Genomic DNA, 19160 nt, shown 5'->3' with positions numbered 1-19160 from the left:
GAGCCTTGAAATTAGTAGGCAAATTTAACATGCAGAGAAGCAACCGATTAATAACCCAGCATTGACTTAAGAAGACCTTGAATAATACATAGTGCTTGTACACGGAAGGGGAAAAAGTCAAGTCCTTCTGCTTGTCAAGTGTATCCGCCTCCCAAGCACCGACACTCGATGAGAAACCTCCCTGCCAACCAGCCACAGCTTTAAGCAGCTCTTCAGAAATGCTTTTTGCTAAGATGGATGGCAAGACTTTGCGCCAAATTAGACTGGCATTTGGACAGGTCCAAGTATGGTGTTGTTTTAAATGTAATTAGCACTGCCTGTTAATAAAGTCCCTTTAAACCTGTCAAGCAGAAGAAGACGCTGAACATTCGGAGCCCACAATGATGAGCCATGCAGATGCCCCATGCTGGCTATGCTGATGGGTGAGAGAGAGGATCTTATCATGAGGCTGCCCCAACCTCTCCTCTGCCTGTCTGCACCGCAATCCTCCCAGCAGCTTGGCCATGTCAAGGAAAAGTCAGACCCAAATAGACAAAAGATTGGCAGAAGCTCAGCTGCAGGCGCTGGGCTCCACCGCATGACGATGACAGCAGATGAAGCTATGAACGGACTATTCCCTTCCCACAGCTTGATTCCGGCTTCTGTTGTTTAATGCTCATTTTGGTGTGAGACACAATGCCCATTGTGAGAGGGGTGGAGTGCTGCAGAGCACCAGGGATCTGTATATCATCAGTGAAAAACTGCGAATCTCAAATGCTTTTATTTTTGAGATGGGGAGAAAAACTGAATGGCACCTCAGGCAGAGGCTCCCAATAGCCGGTCGTTCTGACTCTTGCGGCTTGAGTGACCCTCCTGTGCAGCCAGCCCACGAGGATGCTGCATGGATTTAATGCCTGTAAAGCAATTTGAAAGTGAAAAGCCTCACAAACAAGCCTTGTGGCTGAAGTCCAGGTGCAGGAGAGATGAGACCTAATTTCTGTTCCAATCTCTGATATGGATTCACAGGAAAATTTTCCAACCCCACTGTGCCTCAGCATCCCCACAATAATATCTACTGAGCGTCATGAGCCTAAATTCATTCACGTCTTTCAAGAGCTTTAGCATCTACTGACTGAAGACCAAAGGACCATCACTACGCAAAACATGAGCTCTGTATGACACAAGGTCAGAAGGCATTTAAAAAAGCAGCCACCCGGTGCAAAACACAAGGGAAAAAATTTGAGCAGGAAACACGATTTGTCTTCTTCAGATGTAAATGAGTGCCAGCTAGCAGCAGAGCTCCAAAGACATAAATTTTAGCACCAGAAAGTGTTTCTACAAAGGGAACCAAGAAAAAAATGTGATAAACAGGCTCAATTCTTAGAGTTTGATTTCCAGAGCAATAAGCGCAGAAACTGAGTCCAAAGAAAAGAGCTGTATTAGCAACCAAATCCAATCATCCTGATAATAAAGAAGAGACATCCGGACTGGTGCAGAACTATTTCCAGAGAGAAGTTTGTCTCCCTATCCCTTTCACACCCTGCAGTGGCTCCATGGAAGAATACTTAAGAAGTTGCAAGTTTGGTCATAATGTGTAAAAAGCCCCTGAAATGCGACATCATTTACTCTTCTGTGGTATTGCTCAGCAGAGCTAATAAATCTTGCATGAGCAGAGCTGATTCTAATTTTCTAATATGAAAAGGCATTTGGATTGAGAGAGAGGGGAAGATAAAAGTGATTGAATCTCCAATAGCCCAGCGTCAGTGACAAGAAACATCCTGCTATGGACCCCAAGGAAGAATGGCTCCCCCTCCTCCCCGAACCACAGGCACACTCACCCGCTCGCACATCCAATTCTCCCTGCTTTCTGCTCGCCACGTCTCAGTCTCCCCTATTGACAGGACGTGGTTTTAAACACAGTTACACAAGTTATCATTTCTGCCTTTTGATCAATCTGAATTTTCAGGACAATTACCCTCTTAATCAATGATTGCTATCAGCAGCCCCTTGGATTCTTCACCAAGGCAATCGTGCCGCCGGGGCAGACGGCGTGTGCATATGCAATGAAGCTGCAGGGAGGTGCAAGTCCATCTTTCCCTGACGTAGTCGTCGGCTGAAAGGGTGGAGAGCTGTGAAGGCCACTTCAAGGAACACCTGACGTAAAAAATAAGCGAAGGGAATTAAAAGGGACGTTGTGCGAGGTATCTGTGGCACAGCCGGGCTGGGGGAACCAGGGACCTGCTGAAAATATCATTGGGTTGAAAAATAAGCCAACTAAAACAACAGATTTACCATCCACTGAAACCATATATTTAAGAGCTATCTATAGCCAGCACTAACCGCTCCTAATGAGGCTAATAAAGTCCGTTTCCAATTAGAGACTGAAACTGTTAAAAGAAGGAAAGGCGGAGAGGCAGCTTTTAACAACCTCTAAAGATGTGGGGTTTGGATTTGGGGTTTTCAGTATTTTTTTCCATCAGAAATTATTTAATATCACCAAAATGCCCCTAGCATTTACCCACACAAAGCAAGCCTTTCTTTGCCGCTCTTCCCTGGCAGGAGTATGTTTCAGTAATTGATGTTTGCACAGAACCTCAGCTCTTGGAGGACGCAGCTCCTCCGAGGCATCTCTTACCACCACAGAAACACAGCCCCAGATATTTAGACGCCACAAGAAACCCCAAAGCAGCTGAAACCCAACTGCAGGGGCTGCGGGTTGGCTGGGGGACGAGGCTTAGCATCCCTGCTCTTGCAAAAGCACCACCAGGCCGTTGGCAGGTTCACGACGCTTGGCTTGTGTTTTTGGCACTCCAGATGAGGCAGGGCGAAGGAACACATGACTCCCACCCACCCATTGCCCTGTGCTGCTCCCTCGACTAACTTATGGGCTTCCCCAGAGCACGGGACTCCTTGATACATCATTCTGTCCAAAACATAGCTCAGCCAGACCCAGGCACCACCGTGTCTTTGCAAACAGCTCCAGCAGTAAGGAGGCTGCGTCTTCTCCCACGCCTGGAAAGCACCCCGCATCTCTCGGGCGCTGTCTCGGCAGGAGGGAGCTTTGGGACCTGGACGGCAGCAGGGAAATGCTGCCAGAAAGCAGCTGAGCTCCCTCAGGGGAAGGCGGTGTGGTGGCAGTGTGGTGGCTTCACCATCTTGACCACCAGATCGGGCTGGCAGTAAGCAGCAGAGGCAGCGCCAGGTGAGGCTGGCGGGCCAGCTGCCTTCGCAGGCTGCTGGCTGGAGGAGCTCTCCGAAAGGCACAGTATTTCACTAGCTATTTTATATGGAGAATTGCCGATCAAAGATATCCCCACTGTGTACTCCAGAGCAATAAAAATAAAAAAAACCCACAAGAAGAATTTTTTAGGCGGGTAATGGGCATTTTATTCCTTTTTATGACACTAAACATAGGCAGCTGGCATAATTACACCACAATAAAGGCATAATGTGCACCTAGCAGAACAAACTCATACTTTTGATAATTAGGCAGAGCAAACACAGTCTGGGATTCAGTCACACGGCTTCACTGTCTCCTGGATCTGCCAGAGCCCCCGTCCCTGCAGCACGTCGGCCCCATTCCCACAGCTGGATTTAGCCGGGCCCCACGGGGAAGGCTGAGCAAGCAGAGCATCACCAGAGCTCTCCTGCACCGAGAGGAATGGCCACGCAGCTCCGTTGTTTAGAGCAGATTGAGGGCAGAGCGCAAGACAGGGAGATGCAGGATGGGTCCATGTGCAGCTCCTGAGAGGCAGCCGGAGATGGTGCACTGCAGAGCACTGACAAAGGATGTCAGTCACCTCCTGATCAGCAAGAGGCACAGACCTGGGAGCCGCGAGGGCATGTGTGAACTCTGCAGCTAGAGCTTAAAGGCTGAACCCACAGAAAGGCTGCAGCAGAACCAACTCCATGTGGCCACATCATCCATGGTGCAATGGCAAAGGGAGACCCAAAACACAGGAGAGATGCAGAGCTCTCTTGGGTTTGGCAGCTCTGCTTGAGGCCAGCTCCAGGAACTGGAAGGGCTGAGTGGAGGTATGGTGACACCCTTCCACAGCAAGTATCTTGGCCAAATGCAGTCACTGGGACAAGGTCCAGAGGGAAGTTGGCCCCTTTGTCAAAAGGTAAAGACAGAAAGGAATGTCCCAGGGAGGTTGAAAGACCCTCACCTACAGAAAGGGCCAGCTTGGACCTGCTGGAGGTTAGCAATTAGTTCTTTGAAGGCTTTGTGCTCCCATTAGTCCTGGTGGCCCTGCTAACCTGCAGACCTGCCTCCTCCAAAACACACCGGCAGGCAGCAAGCGCACTCCTCTGGCAGCTGCAGGCATCCAGGCAGGGCAGCTCCTCCCTGAGAGAGGAGCACAGCCAAGGCGGAGATCCTAAATGATCTCTAAAATATTAATAGCATCAATCAGAGCCAGGCTGACAGAGGTTACAACACTGGGAGAGTGCAGAGAGCAGGCTTTCCTGAAGTTGGCACAAGACCATACACTAAATATCCAGAGTTTGTTTAAAAATGCATCTGCAGGATGCATGCAGGAGCAGAGCTGGCAGAGCGGTGCACTGAGGTTTCATCTCCACGCCACTGAAACCCGCTGAGGATGCTGACCACTGCACACAGGAGAGAGACCAGGTCAGCTACACTCCGTCCTATGCAGCTTAATGGAAGTTGTTCGCTTTAAGGTATATTGAGTGCAATGCAGAAATGCTAGAGTATCTTGGCTCAAAGAAAGGTGAGGGAGGTAGAGCTGATCCATCAGCCATGAGTGAGACCCGCATACTCATCTGTGGATAGGATGCCCAAGAAAACATCAAACAACATCATTATGAGCTTTTTCAACATGAGATTCAACACAAGGAAGGGAAGATGCATGTTGCCAGCAAATATAAGCATCTTGCCCCCATACCTACTGCCACCCAGAAGGGCACTGCTGAGAACTGGACGGGTACTGAGCAAGCTTGGGAAGGCTGCAGTGCGGCAGTCCAGACCATGACTTCAGGATGGCTGTTTGCTCAGGAGCTTTGACGCCCCATAGAGCTGGCAGCAACATTCATGTCAGGGTACCCAAAGAGAAGATGGTCCCAGTCCGTAGAAGACAGTGCCCAGGCGACTGGGAAAACCAGCCACTGTGAGATAGCCCCTGGCTGGGCTCACGCTTCGGAGTGACCAGAGCCTCCCTCCCCAGCGGGCCACAAAATAGGAGAAGTTTATGTCTAGATAAGGCCAAAAGATGGGCTGTTTCCTAAACAAAAGCAAACCATATCTGCAGACTTTCTAGCCAGTTCTTAGCAAGCCACTGTGACAGATCCAATACATGGACTGCAGGCAAAGAGCTCAAGCAAGGAAACCTGCAAGTGCAGAGAGCAAAAGCCAGGATGGAGCCAGAAGTGCTGTGCCAGCATGGGGGAAGGGCGGCAGGAGACTTTTAATCCCAACTCTGAAATCAACCTGCTTAGTAGCCTTGGGGTTCTGAGGGATTTAATTAATTAATTTAATGAGCAGAAGCACTGCAAGTTATTAATATACAAATTCCACTACCGTATCTCCCATCTCCCAGTTCAGCATTTCTTGCTGCTTTACATCGAGACCATGAGAAGCAAAAGCCTCTGTTCAATGGGGCAAAGGCTGCACACCCACATTTTCCCAGACAAGACAGCAGTAGCAAAGTCCCATCCCTTTCAGCAGGATAGTGCAACACACCCAGCACTTACTGGCAAGCTGATATCTACCATAAACCAGTCTGCTGCTGCTGGTGAAGGTGGCAGGCAGTCACTCTCTCTCATAGCCATGCTGGCTTGGTAGGACAATGAAGACTAAACCAGTTAATGTTTTAATCCTCAAGGCTAGAAAATCTGATTAACCCCTCATCCCTCCCTGGAGAACTACCCAGGTCCATTTTCATGCTCCTACATGAAGCTCCTGTCTTTTAAATGCAGAGAAAAGAGGACACAGCTCCTTTCCCAGGAGCTAGGCAGCTGTGCTGGTACCCACATGAAGCTCCAGCTGAAGGGCTGGGATGCAGGGATGCTCTGCCTCTCGTCTGACCCAAAGGCCATCTTTCATGCATTGCGCCTTCGCCTCCCAGCTCTTCCTGGCCTGGAATGCAGCACACGTTGCAGGATTATTGTAAAACATGCCCTGCCTCTAATCCCTTCTCCTCTTGCCTTGCTCTGGTATTGACTGCAGGGAGCTGTGTCAGGTCCAGGGTCAGGCTTGCCTCTCACAATACCAGGGCACGCAGAAGGCTCCGGTCTCTCTGGCTGCCATCAGTACATGAGACATGGGAAAACACCAGCTGCCCCACACCTTCACATAAGCAGTCTGGAGATTGGAGGCCCCCAGCACCAGACCTGTGCCAGACACCCACTCGTTGGGAGACTGAGGGTCTAATTCTGACCATCCTTACGGTTTCCCTGGTTTGCTCCTGGGCTGCCATGCCAAGGACATGTTACAGGGCAAGTCTGGATGCAAGCATGTGGCACATCAGCCATGCTGCAGTCACACAGTACACACCGTTAACCCCAGCTACAGCAAGCACCCAGCTGCCAGGTCCCAGTCACACCATTACCAGTGCCTTGCAGCAACTCCCTGCCTGTCCAGACCCCACCACGGAGACCATCAGGCCACTTCAGTCTGCATAACCTTGATACTGCAGAAAGATTTCTCATCTAAAGCACAAGTTGCTTAGATTTCACTGCGGCTTATTTTGCCTGCTTTTGAATGCTCTTTCCAAAACTTTGTCTTTGGCACCTACAGCACACTGCCCCATAAACAGGCACGACCAGGAGAGCCAGCACAGCTCCTTCCTCAACCAGACTCAACGGTGTAAAGGTCTGAGCAGTATGTTTAACCTCAGCAGCAGCGCACACACAGCCAGATGGGAACCAGGAGGCTGCTTGGTGCAGGGGACAGATGTTCAAATCCCTCAGCAAGGGGAGCGCAGGCACAGCGAGGTGCAGTCACACAATATGGCACTCAGCAGGAAGAGCAGCACACAAGGTCTGAGCAGCTGCCTCTCCGCCTTTCGCCTGCAGGCTACAGCGATGTGCATGTAGAAGAACCACAAATGCCAACCCACCTCCAACCATTTCTATAGACAGGGATGCTTTCAGTAAAGCAACCATTGCAGTGCACTCAGCAAACCGCTGCTTAAAATTTCATCTGGAAGGCAAAGCGTTTGCACTGGTTAAAAAAAAAAAAGGCACAAAAGCATCAAATTCTACTCTCTGATTTGTCCAGTACCTGCAGGCTGCATGGGGCCAAGACAGGTAATTGTGTTCCTCAGTTTCTCTTGAGTCACCACCTTCCTGCCTTATCCAAGAGTCCTCTCTACCACACATGGCACCAGGAAGCCCTAGTCCTTGCTGGAGCTCAAAGGCACTGCCAAATAATAAAGGCTGCCTTGGAATTTTCCCAGTGCAAATGTCCTGATCAGGGCACACAGAAAGGACTGGAGACAATACATGGCACCCAAGGCAACCACCCCTTCTTTCCCTGCTCATGTACTCTGAGTTTCATCAATGTGTCCCAAGGAAAGCAGATAGCCCATGTCCAAGTGTAAGGGAGCAGCAAGTGTCACAGCAAACAGGGTAGGAAGGGAGAAGTGATGACCCACACTGCTTCAAGGCAGGACCATCTCCACCCAAATCATCCCCCCCATATTCTTCTAAACTCTGAAGAGCTAAAGGTCCTGCATGCCTGTCCTTACCACAGAGACTGTTTACCGATCTCCTTGCAGCAGGTAAGGACATGACTAAGAGCTGTCCACCACAGCCACACAGAATAAACTTCTCCCTTCCTTTGAGAATATTAATTCCTATAAAAATGACTCCTGCTTAGTATTCTCTAAGCTGAACATCCCAGATCCCTCAATCTTCCCCTGGAGGTCACTTCTTCCAGTTCCCTGACTCTTCTTCTGGGCTTTCTCCACCTGTGCCAGATCCTCCCTGAGTGCAATATGCAAATCCAGTTTGCCCCAAAGACTAAAACTAGACTCCAAAACACCTTCCTTAGGAAAAGAGGTGAGATTTTAACATGCACCTAGAGCAATTTTAATATGTATTAGCAAAAGAAAATGTAGGAGAAGCACTGATGGTAAAGAAGCTAATTGGTGTGTGAGATGCCATGAGATGAACACATAGTAAAGCACACACAGGATAGCTACAGGAAAGAAACAGCTTCTTGTTATTAGGACCAACATACTGAAATGTTCCCTTTGCACTGGACTATCTCTAAAGGGCTTCCATGTAACAGGATCTTGTCAGAGATTGGGTTTACCCACCCAGCAGAGTCTAAACAGCAGCAAGAGAAGAACTGGTTGCCTGTGCTCAGCCCACAACCCTCTGCTTGGCATGAGTTCGGCAGCAAGAAGGGTGCTCTTTCCCACAGTTGTGGATTTTTATGTCCAGAAGGAATTACTAAACTAATCCACTATTTTGTAAGCCAGGAAACTTAGCTACTTTCTGGTGAACCAAGACCAAGAACTTACATTAACCCTCTGCGGATCACATCTTTCATGTCTGCTCTCAGAAGTTCGTACAGACACATGCTCCATAGAAAATTGCTCCTGTGTGTTTAGGATGCAATAAAACAAACACTAAAAGGCCAAAGGAGAAGAAAACACACAAAACTATCTGATTTAGGCGAAGATGGACACTGCTCTTTTCTGCCCTCCTGGGAAGAGCATGTATGTTACCACTCAAGTCATCCAAAACCAGTGAAGCCTCCAGGCTGCATCTAGAGCCCCTCTCAGCTGTAGCAAGACCAGCTCCTGAGACTGCAAGAAAAGGAAATGAAATGCGAGGCTGGGATCATTACTTTGAAACTATAAGCCCGTGCCACTGAGCCAAAGCCTGTTATATCGACATGGGTTTGTGTCACCCCAGCAGCAGAGATCATTCTCCATCTCCGCTTGCTCAGCTCCCCTCCTCCCAGGACAGCTGTTGGCATGGCATTCCGCAATGCTCTGTGAAGTCTAGTTACAGAAAAACTCCCAATGCCTTGCCTGGCAGGTTAAAGTTATAGGGCTGAGCTACTGCAAGGCAAAAAGTACCCTGCTGACTGCTCCACCACACTCGGAAGCTGCCGGCAAAGCACAAAGTGCCACTTACAGAGGATCAAATAGCAAAAACCCCAAGTTTCCTTCCCTGGTAGAGATAGCCCAGAGGGGTGTGTTGCTTCTTAAAGCCTCCAGTATTTAAAATTGAATTTGCACCTAACTGTCACACAAGATGCTCCTACTCTGTGTTGCCAGGTGCCAGCCGGGGCAGCAGCTCTGAGGGAGGGAGACAACCCTGCCTGCCAGTGACTCCTGAGCTGAGGAGGTGTAGGGCAGAGCCCTGAACAACTACTGGCCACGTAGCCCACACACCATGCCTCTGCTTTCTTCACTTTATGTGAAAGTGGATACCAAAATCAACCCTGACAGTTACTCTGTGTTACGTGAGCACCCTACCTTAGCATGTATTGCAAACCCAACACATCAACAAGCCCTTGGTCCATCTGGTTATAGCTTCTAGGGAAACAGAGACAAAGAAGCCTGATGCATCAACCCATCCTGTATCCCCTTCTAAAGAGTCCAGAAAGAGGAAAGAGAAAAGACTGCCAAGAAATTGCAGACTCTCACCCTCTCTTCTCAGCACAATCCCCCGCTTGTTGGTTTTCCTTGGAAATGGAAGTGTGTTTTTACTCAGCGCTTCTTGTTAAATAAGAAAGGCAGGACAGGTCCCTCTGCAGTGGGACGGAGAGGGCTGCTCCTTTAAGGCCTCTCCTGGATGCCCTTTCCCTTTGAGATGACTATCCTCAACTCCCTCTCTTTGATTTAAGAGTTCCTCTCCTGGCTCTGACAGTAAGGTATTTCTGTCCCACAGATTATAACTCACTCTGGGCTATTATTCAACTCCCAAGCCCTGGCCCTGCTGCATTTAGTCCAAACATAATATCCTTCATGCATATATTATCTGTCTCCCTATTATCTGGAATCATTTCGGAATTAAATTTCAGTCCTGCAATATTGGCTTGAAGAGCGGCTCGCTTTATGGGCTAGTCAAAGGTTAGAATACCAATCAAAATAACACTGCCGATGCAGAGAGACATTTTAATATTCCAAAACCCGGTAATTGTAAAAGGACATAATATTTTTTCCCTGATTACCCCAAAGGCAACACATGTTAACAAGGCGAGGGAGAGAGTGAAAGAAATTTCAGACTTCAGACAGCTGCACGACAGATTTAAAGGAGAAGTCGTGGACGGCTGCCACGCTCCAGCCCTTGGAGCAGGAGGGCTTCCCTGCCCGTGCTGGCAGCATCGCGCTCCCTGGGATGCTGTCGCCTCCGTCCCCACCCTTGTGGCGTCTGTGCCACTCGCGCTCCCTCAAGTCAGGAGCCTTTGAGGGTGCTCTCACCGCAAGGAAACGGAGCAGCCAGAGCTCCGCCGAGACGGACAGTCGAAGATTATCATGGCAGGAGAAACCGCCGCGATCGGCTGGCCTGACCTGCGTAGGCCACAAGGCTGCCCCAAATTAATTTCTGTTTGAACCACAGCTGATGTTTTTTAGGAAAAAACCTCCACTCCTGAGCTGGAGAATCCACCAGAGCCCTCGGTAAGTTGTTCCAACGGTTAATTACCCTCACTGTAGAAATCCGCACCTGAATTACCTCGCTTTGGCTTCCAGGCACTGCAACTGCTTATGCTTTTGTCTGTTAGACTGGAGGAGCCTCTCTTTCAGCTCTTCCTTTAGATACTTAGGGACTACAGCCAAGCCTCTCTTACCCTCCTCTCCAGTACCCTAAATGGCTCCCAGGAGCTTTACAGCATGGTGAGTGTTTCCATGGGTCGTGCAGTTCTCATCCAGTCTTCAAGTTTTCAGAATCCTTTCTGATGCTGAGATGGGACCCAGCATCCCATATCGGTCAAAGCAGTCCCAAAGAAAGAAACGATCCAGCCCCTCTGCTCCTACTCACCATTGCCTGTTTATAAATCCAACAGCCGCCGCCTCCTGGATGCAGTATCTGCACACTTTATCAAAAATGATTTTCATGTTTTCTTTCAGGGCATTGATAAAAGTGTTAAATACAAGAGGTCTGAGAAATAGATCCCTGTGGGACCCCACTAGGAAGACATGCACTCCATGATGATTACCCATTTACAATTAAATGCTAGGAGCTGTCAGTTTGCTCGTTCTTAATCAATGTAATGTGTGCCATGTTGATTTTGTATCACTCTTGTTTCTTAATCAAAATGTCATAAGGTACCAAGTCAAATGCCTTCCAGAAGTATATTACATTGACATGGTTACCTTTATCAACCAAACATGTAGTCTCATAAAAAAAATATCAAGTTAGTTTGAAAAAGATCTAGTTTCCATAAATCCACATTGATTGGCATTATATTACCCTCTTTTCATTCTTTATTAATCAACTATGATATCTGGCTTTTCATTACTTTGCCCAGAATTAATGTCAAGCTGATAGGCCTATAATTACTTCATCGGTCATCCCATTTGCCCTTCTAAATTACTGGTACAACATTAGCTTTCTTCCAGTCCTCTAGAACTTCCCCCATGTTCAAAGACTTATTAACAGTCCAGGGCTTCTCAGTCAGCTCTTTAAAACTCCTGTAAACCAGATATGCAAAATGCCAACTGAAAGCTACCACTTAACTTTATCAGAAAATTGTGTTGTAACAGCAAACCTCTTGCTCAGCGATACAGCATCCTTTGCCTTTCTGTAAATACAGAGCAAAATATTTATTAAACACGGTCATTTTGCTGTTATAAGCAATTCTTTCATTTCCTTCCAACTATGAACCAATGCACTGAACAGGCACTTTTCTTTCCTAATCTCCATGGAAAAGACACTCTTGCTCCCCTTAACCCTGGAGTCACACTTTTCCTTCTGTTTCCTTTCACCGCCTCTCCCATTTCTGCCTTCTGAGAGAGACTTTCCACAGCCAAGACCTCTGCAGCCAGGGACAAGGAGCCATGGAAAACACAGCTCCCACTGAAGGAAGGTGTGACCAGGGTCTCAGAGCACCCACCCATGCTGCAAAACAGCAAAGCATGGAGCATCATGGGCATATGAGCAGCTCTTTGCAGTTAAGTGGCAACATCTACTCACATGCTTGATCCTTTGGTCATGAAGCACTCTGCCTGACAAGTCCTCCTCCGTCATTTCTAACCTTATATTTTATATTCCCTACAGGCAGTAATCCAATAAACAGGCAATTGATAACAATCACAACAAATCCTTAAGAAGTTAGACCTCATGAAAGCAACTTCCAGGCATATGGGCCAACAATTAAACCATTTTTCAGTTGCACCCGTTTCAGTGTTCTTTGTCCAAAGACACTTAAGCACCAAGTGCCTCAGAAGCACTCAGAGCTCCTCCTCCCACCCCGAAGGCAGAAGGAATTGTTAATTCAGAGGAGAGACAAAAAGCTGTTAACAAATCTTTGTTTGTTTAGGATGTGTTTATTTCTAGTTGCCAAATATTAACAAAAACATCCTATTACATGCTTCTTCTGTCAGATTTCACAATGTGAGTAGGTGACCTTAAAACATTTGTGAATGTGTATTAACAGTTTGCTTCCAACTACAAGTATCTACACATCAGTAATGCTGGGGTTGGAAAAGGCCAGCTCTGCACACAGCCATGGCAGCCCCAGCACGTGCTCCCCAAGGCTCCATCAACTCTCATGATGGCTAGAGAAGAGGTGTTGCATTTATCCACACACATCATTCAGCTCTTGCCTTTCATAAAAACTCTCCTGGACTTCAGGAGGATGTCAAACTAGGACCAGTTTTCTGTCACTTGTAAAGCAACCACTATTATTTTATCTAAAGACATGCTGCCCTCTGTGAACAGAAATCAAAGATGGTCAAACACGCCAGGATAGCTGTCCTGAGAAAGGGGCAGCTCTGTGATGGGTATGAAGATTGTTTTTATAAAAACATAAAGTATCATTTGAAAAACAAGGAATAAAGCAAACCCTTAGTGGTTACATAAACCACTCCTCTGTTACCTTGTAACTGCATAATATCCAGAAGAAATAGAAGATCAGGGTAGTGTCTACAGTGTTAAAAATAGCTTCCACAACCCAGTTCTAGAGTCACAGAGCCCGCAAGTGCCTTTGTGCCAGCTCTCCAACAAGTTATGCTGCACTGGCAGAGAGACAACTAAGCAAAAGTATGGCAGAGGTCTCAAGTCAAGAATAACACAAGAGAGAAGAACGGGAAATATTTGCTCTTTCACACAATGCAAGACCTAGGTCCAAGAAATCTGACAGTAGGTTTAAACGAAACAAAAGGACCTGCACCTTCACACAACATATGAATAAACAGAGTATAATTAATGCATAATTAAATAGCAAAACTCATTGCTGCAGGATGCTGTAGAAACCAAAAGCATGAGCAGATTCATAAAAGGGTGTACAGTTCCTGGTAGACAGGCATGGTAAAAACAGTGGGTGCTAAACACAGCGGTCCAGGGGCAGCTGCCAGCTCACAGTCTTGAAGAGACAATTGATGGGAACCAGAGAAAGCTGACTCGAACCATGCTCTCCTTGTTACACCTGCAAGCATCAGCTACTGGCCTCTGGCCCTGTCCTGGTTTCAGCTGGAATAATTTTCTTCCTAGTAGCTGGTACAGCATTGTGTTTTGGATTTAGTATAAGAATAATGTTGATAATACACAGATATTTTTAGTTGTTATCAGTAGTGTTTATACCAAGTCAAGATTTTTCAGCTTCTCATGAACAAGAAGCTGGGAGGGGACACAGCCAGGACAGCTGACCCAAACTGGCCAAAGGAATATTCCATACCATGTGATGTCATGCCCAGTATATAAACTGGGGGGAGTTGGCTGGGAAGGGCAGATTGCTGCTTGGGGACTGACTGGGCATCAGTCATCAAGTGGTGAGCAATTGCATTGTGCAACACTTCTTTTGTATATTCTAATTCTTTTACTATTATTATTGTAATTTTATTATTTTTATTATCATTATTATTTTTTTCCTTTTCTGGCCTATTAAACTGTCTTTATCTCAACCCATGAGTTTTACTTCTTTTTTTTGACTCCCACCCCCATCCCACTAGGTGGGGGGAGCGAGCGAGTGGCTGCATGGTGCTTAGTTGCTGGCTGGGGTTAAACCATGATAGTCACGACAGACACAGAGAAGACCTGGGTTAGACCTTTGGTCTGGCCATTTAAACACCTTCATCATCCTTCTAATGCTTTTCTTGCACAAGCTAATTGTAAGAAAATCTAGCTTCACTGCCCTTCTTCCACCTCCTCCCTCCATCAAACCACTCTCCCCTCTGTGACGTGCTCCCCAACCTGGCGGTGCTGGCACTCCTGCTGCCTGCCGGGTTTCCCATTCCCTGGCTCCCAGCCACCCTGCAATCACAGGCACCCTGCCCTCAGTCTAACACAGCACTGGCTCCATCCCCGCAGGGCGAGGATCCATCACCGGACTGACCACGCTGCTAACTCAAGCGGGACCTGGAACAATAAACCACAGAGGCTCCTGAAAGAGCAAAGGGCGCACGAATGAAAGCTGATCCTTGTGTTAGAATAAGCACTAATGAATTTATCCAGACTACCTGAGGATACTCTTGGGGCAGCAGCTTGGTTGTAGCTTGTTAGCTGTAGCAGCTTTCCTTTTCACATAAATCTTGACTCACAGCCTCCTGCTTTCTGCACATATTTCTCCACTGGTGCCCCTTGCTCCTGACATGAAGCACTCTCTGCTATTTACATCCTGAGCATCCAGCTCCAACGAGGTAGCTCAGGTTCTGCACCTCAGTCCTAACCCACGGTGCCTCTGTGGATCGACATGACAGACACATAAGGAGAACTGGCAGGTGGAATAGTGGCTCTCTCTTGAGATGGTTTAGGGGGATATCTGAAATGTTGCAGCATCCAAAGAAAGCCTCCTCTGCTTTCTGCTGCCCTCCCACAAGGCTGAGCTAATCGAAGTGAAGAACATGATAAACTCTCTGCCCCAAGTCAGCTTTACACTGACAGTTCACCAGAGATACAAGATCGCTCAGTGACATTAAAAATGTCAGCAAACACCGATCAGGCTTGACGGAAGGGATGCATTAGCAGGCTGGGGGGGGGCATAGGGCAAGGTAAAACTTCAGCAAATATGGTCAAGTGCACAGGCAGCTTTTCTCCTTTTGTCCTCCACAGAAGGCTTTTTCACAGATCCCAAGACACTGTGGCCACCATCACAGCAGTCAGGCGTGGAGCTCACTACCACCTGCATGGCCAGATCAATCCAAAAAGGCGTCCTGGGGCAACACAACCATGGCAGCTAGTGGGGGGCTGATTCCCATCTTCAGCTTGCCTGAGAGGCAAGTCTTGCATACTCTGAAAGAGGCCTGGAGGCACATGGTGCTCACCTCAATTGCTCCTGCAGCACAGAAGTGAGAAGGGAAGAAGTTTACTGGAGAACGAACCCTGGGAAAGACTGTCTCACCACCTCGAGAAGAGGGACTGCTGAGCTCTGGAGCATGCCGTGCTTTGGCAGAGGCAGCACAGACAAGGACCATTTCTTTAGATGATACAGAACAGAGACAAAGAGGAGCTGAAGCCATGTGTGCATGGGCAGAGGGAATCTGGAACATACTTTGTTGCTACCACACTACACACAGGTATACAAACACGTCTGCCTCATGCACACACCTTTCTGTACGTAATCCCACTCTTCTGCATTGCCTTGTATTTGCAGCAGCAATTCCCAAACTCAGTACGGTCCTCTTGGCATCACTGCTCACAAGCAGAGACCCAAAGGACAGAGAGCAGATGCAGGTGGGGCCATCCTGCAGGAAACAGCTCTCAGTCACAAATGTCATTTACACTCAGATGAACTGTTTTCTCAACATCTGAAACATCCACCTCTGCATTATCCATGACCTACAAATGAGCAGTTTCGCACCACCCCCTCCCCAACACCTTCACTTCATGGATCAGGTCAGAGGCAGACTCAGCCTAGGAGGTATTTCTAAGTCAGGAACGTGACAGAGGGAGGGGAAAAGGGGCCACCTGAGCCATGCAGGGAAGAGAAGGGGGACTAGACACCTGTCCAACCTCACTTGTCTCACAGTGGGAGCTTGATCAAAAGAGACTGGGCTCCCATTGGGTCCCACTGCTTGGCCAAAATTAGGTATCTAGGCTAGAAATCCTCTTGTGAAAACACACAGGCGGTTCCCCTACAAGCACCCCCAGGGAGCAGGGCAGTGAGTGGCACGGAAAGATCCTCACCCTGGGGTAAGAGCGAGCCCCAGGGGAGGCAGCTCTTTAGCCACAGGACGGGAGAGGTCCCTGCTCTCCTCTTCAACCTGGGTCACTTCCCAGAGAGGCACAGGGACCCTGGAACCACACTGTGTCACAGGGCATCAGATATTAAAGAGTCAGAAAAACTTCAGATTTTTAAGGGATTAGAGAGATTGAAGGAAGATGAACATTTCTTACACACGTCCCCTCCCTGCATGATCTGAAGGACATTGGAGCTTTACTTTCTGAGTAACACATCTGCAGAGGGGGACAAGAAGACACAGGCTCCAACTCACATGCCCCCATCCTACACACTCAGCTTGCGACCCCTCCAGAGAGCTGGCAGGGGAGTGCTTTCCTCCTCCTCCTTCTCCTGCCTTTAGCCCTGTGCTTGGTACTTTATGGATGCTCACCAGCCCTCAACTTAGTACCACAGTATTTACTGAAGCCCAATACATGAATGTCCATCTTGAACAGCCACTTGCCTGGATGTCCACATTACGATGAATCCCAGCTCCTAACACGCTAAATCCAGGAGCCTTGAACTATGGGGAAGAGCCATAAATCAGTCATCCTGAGGCCCAGAGGAGGAGCACGACTGGATCAACCTACTTCTTAGCAAACATCATGGAACACAGGGATCATTTTTTTTTTTTTTTAAATATTATTATTCTGCAGCCATCAACCTGCTGGTTATATAGCTGCTATCCATTCACCGGAAGTTTAGTGAACTTCAAATGGCGATCATTAATGGTCACTGAACTGCAGAATGCCCCAATGTGCTTTCAGATTTCATTTACCAAGGACCAGCAATCAGCCAAAAGATTTGCTCTGACAGCAGGGAAATACAAGACCCTTTGACAAGTTCAGCCGGGAATGTGCTGCCAGCATCCCTTGTTAAGTTCATGTTCTACCCTATTTGACGGAACAGATCATGCAAATTGTCCTTCTGCGGCCGCTCAGCCTGTCACTCATGCTTCCATTTAAAACAATAAATAAATAAAAGAACAAAAGAAAAGCCCACAAGTACAACAAGCTGTTTACAAGCAAATTCCACTTACTGAGACCCCTAATTATCAGGAAAAGGCACAGAAACCCAAATAAAACATTAAATTGGATGGGGGAAGGGAATCTTACTCATCCAAAGGTTTAACCAGGAGGGCCACCCCAGTTTCTCTTGGGCACAGTCCCCAGCCTCCCCCCTCATCCTGCTACTGCTTGTAATCACACTTGTTCTTTTCTTCCCACTTTGATTTGTGGCTTATGGCATCACCACATTTTTCTGTGCAGATGGATGCACAGCAGGCTGCTCTTTAACCACCCAGAGAAGGTGTGGAGCAACACAAGGCACCAAACAGTAAAGTCCAAGGTATTTGCTTTGCAAAGTGACCACCGGTTTCTTTGGTTGACGTGCTGCTCAGACAGCTCCCCTTCCCCACAGCACAAAGAGAAATACTGATTTTGATTTGGGAATGTTTCCACGTGTTTATCAAGCAGAGTTTGATCTGAAGGAAACTGAGCTCCTAGGAGCCTTATATGGCTGCAAAACAAAACGGAGTCAGCAACACTGGGACCAACAAAACCTTTGTTGAAGAGGGGCCTCACAGTGTCCCACGATTATATGGAGACACCGCACTGTGCCTGCCACAATGGGATTCTCCCCAGCTGCAGAACACATCCCATCAAGTATAGTAAGACTCTATTAGAGGAGATACAATAGGGAGCTGGAGGACTCGCTCAGCCCAGCTTCTGAGAAAATAACTCATTTCAATGCAAAACAGCAGTAGTTATTAGACACCTCCTTAAAGAGGGAAGGAGAAGGACAAGGGGAGGGGGGAGGGAGATGGGCACCATGGCAGTTTGCACAAAAGTACCTTTTTCAGATTAATCCACTGTTTGAAGTAATCAGCAACCGGCAGCCCTAAGTACTGGCATTGTCCTGGTAACCTGTAAGAGAGAAGAGAGAGCAGGTTTGATTCAATCAGTGTCCTGACAACACAAACTCTGTTTTCTTAAGTGCATTTTGTTGAGATGGAAGAGACCCTCAAGCCTGCTGTAACACGCTGCACATCAGAAGGACCATAGCTCTTGGCAAAAAAATCTCATGAGAGCACAGCTTGGCTGAAGACTTATTTACATCCAGCCACATCCAGGCTGCTGACACCTTTCAGACTGAACATTTTGAACAGGAGCTGTATGCAAGTGCAGCGTGCAGCTCTTCTACCACAGTGCCTAACACACAAACACAACTGGAGCATCCAGGCTGTCCTTAGCTAAGTGAACTCATCACAAATCCCCGCAAAACCATCCTGCTCAGCTAGAGGCTTACAGGGCAGACAGAAGGACTGACAATTCACCTGTCATGCCCTGGTGCTTCTCCATTTGGCCTTTATGGTTAAACACTGAATGAGACATGAGGGAGGGAAGGAGACACCAGTGCACTCATTTTTTGGGTACTAATGCTACATGACCAACGTTTTAGGGCTAAGACAGTAGAGGCTGTTTTCCAAGCAGGTGCTTGGAAGAAGAGAGCAGTCACAACTCTGAAGATACAAGGCACTGTCTCACTAGGGGTTTAAGCACCAGCAGCCAAGAGCTGCGAGTATTTAACCTCTCCCTTCCTACAGCGAGCTGCTGGAATACGGCTCACAAAACAAAACAGCATCGGTGAGGGAGGTGGATTGCCTGAAGGGACAGCAAGACCCCAGGATTTGGAAAGCTGTTTCTCCCACATTGTGCCAACCTCAGTGTGTTTGCAGGGGAGCTACAATGTGCCCCTCAGACAGGGAAGGCTGGGTTGCAAAGCCGTGCAGCTCCAGCCGAGCCTGTGCAGGGAGATGAGTTATGTGAGTTTTCCCCGGCCGGTTTGATCTGATCAAGAGTAATTGATGGATCTTGTTCAT

At 47.9% G+C, this 19160-nt stretch overlaps 1 protein-coding gene across 3 annotated transcripts in view; it reads right to left on the bottom strand.

Moving 5' to 3' along the window:
* Positions 1–19160, bottom strand: part of ERI3 (ERI1 exoribonuclease family member 3) — a 136073-nt gene that overhangs the window by 63994 nt on the left and 52919 nt on the right. For 2 of the 3 annotated variants that reach the window (XM_074876242.1, XM_074876244.1), the window contains exon 6: positions 18132–18204. In XM_074876242.1, the coding sequence (XP_074732343.1) occupies positions 18132–18204 (73 nt within the window). Of the gene's footprint in view, positions 1–1931; positions 2134–18131; positions 18205–19160 lie in introns of those variants that run through there. The other variant, XM_074876245.1, reaches the window with a different exon arrangement.

The sequence above is a fragment of the Strix uralensis genome, chromosome 8, assembly GCF_047716275.1.
Source record: "Strix uralensis isolate ZFMK-TIS-50842 chromosome 8, bStrUra1, whole genome shotgun sequence".
Classification (NCBI taxonomy): domain Eukaryota; kingdom Metazoa; phylum Chordata; class Aves; order Strigiformes; family Strigidae; genus Strix; species Strix uralensis.
Note: the sequence above shows the minus strand (reverse complement) of the source record. Positions and strands in the feature narration are given on the sequence as shown.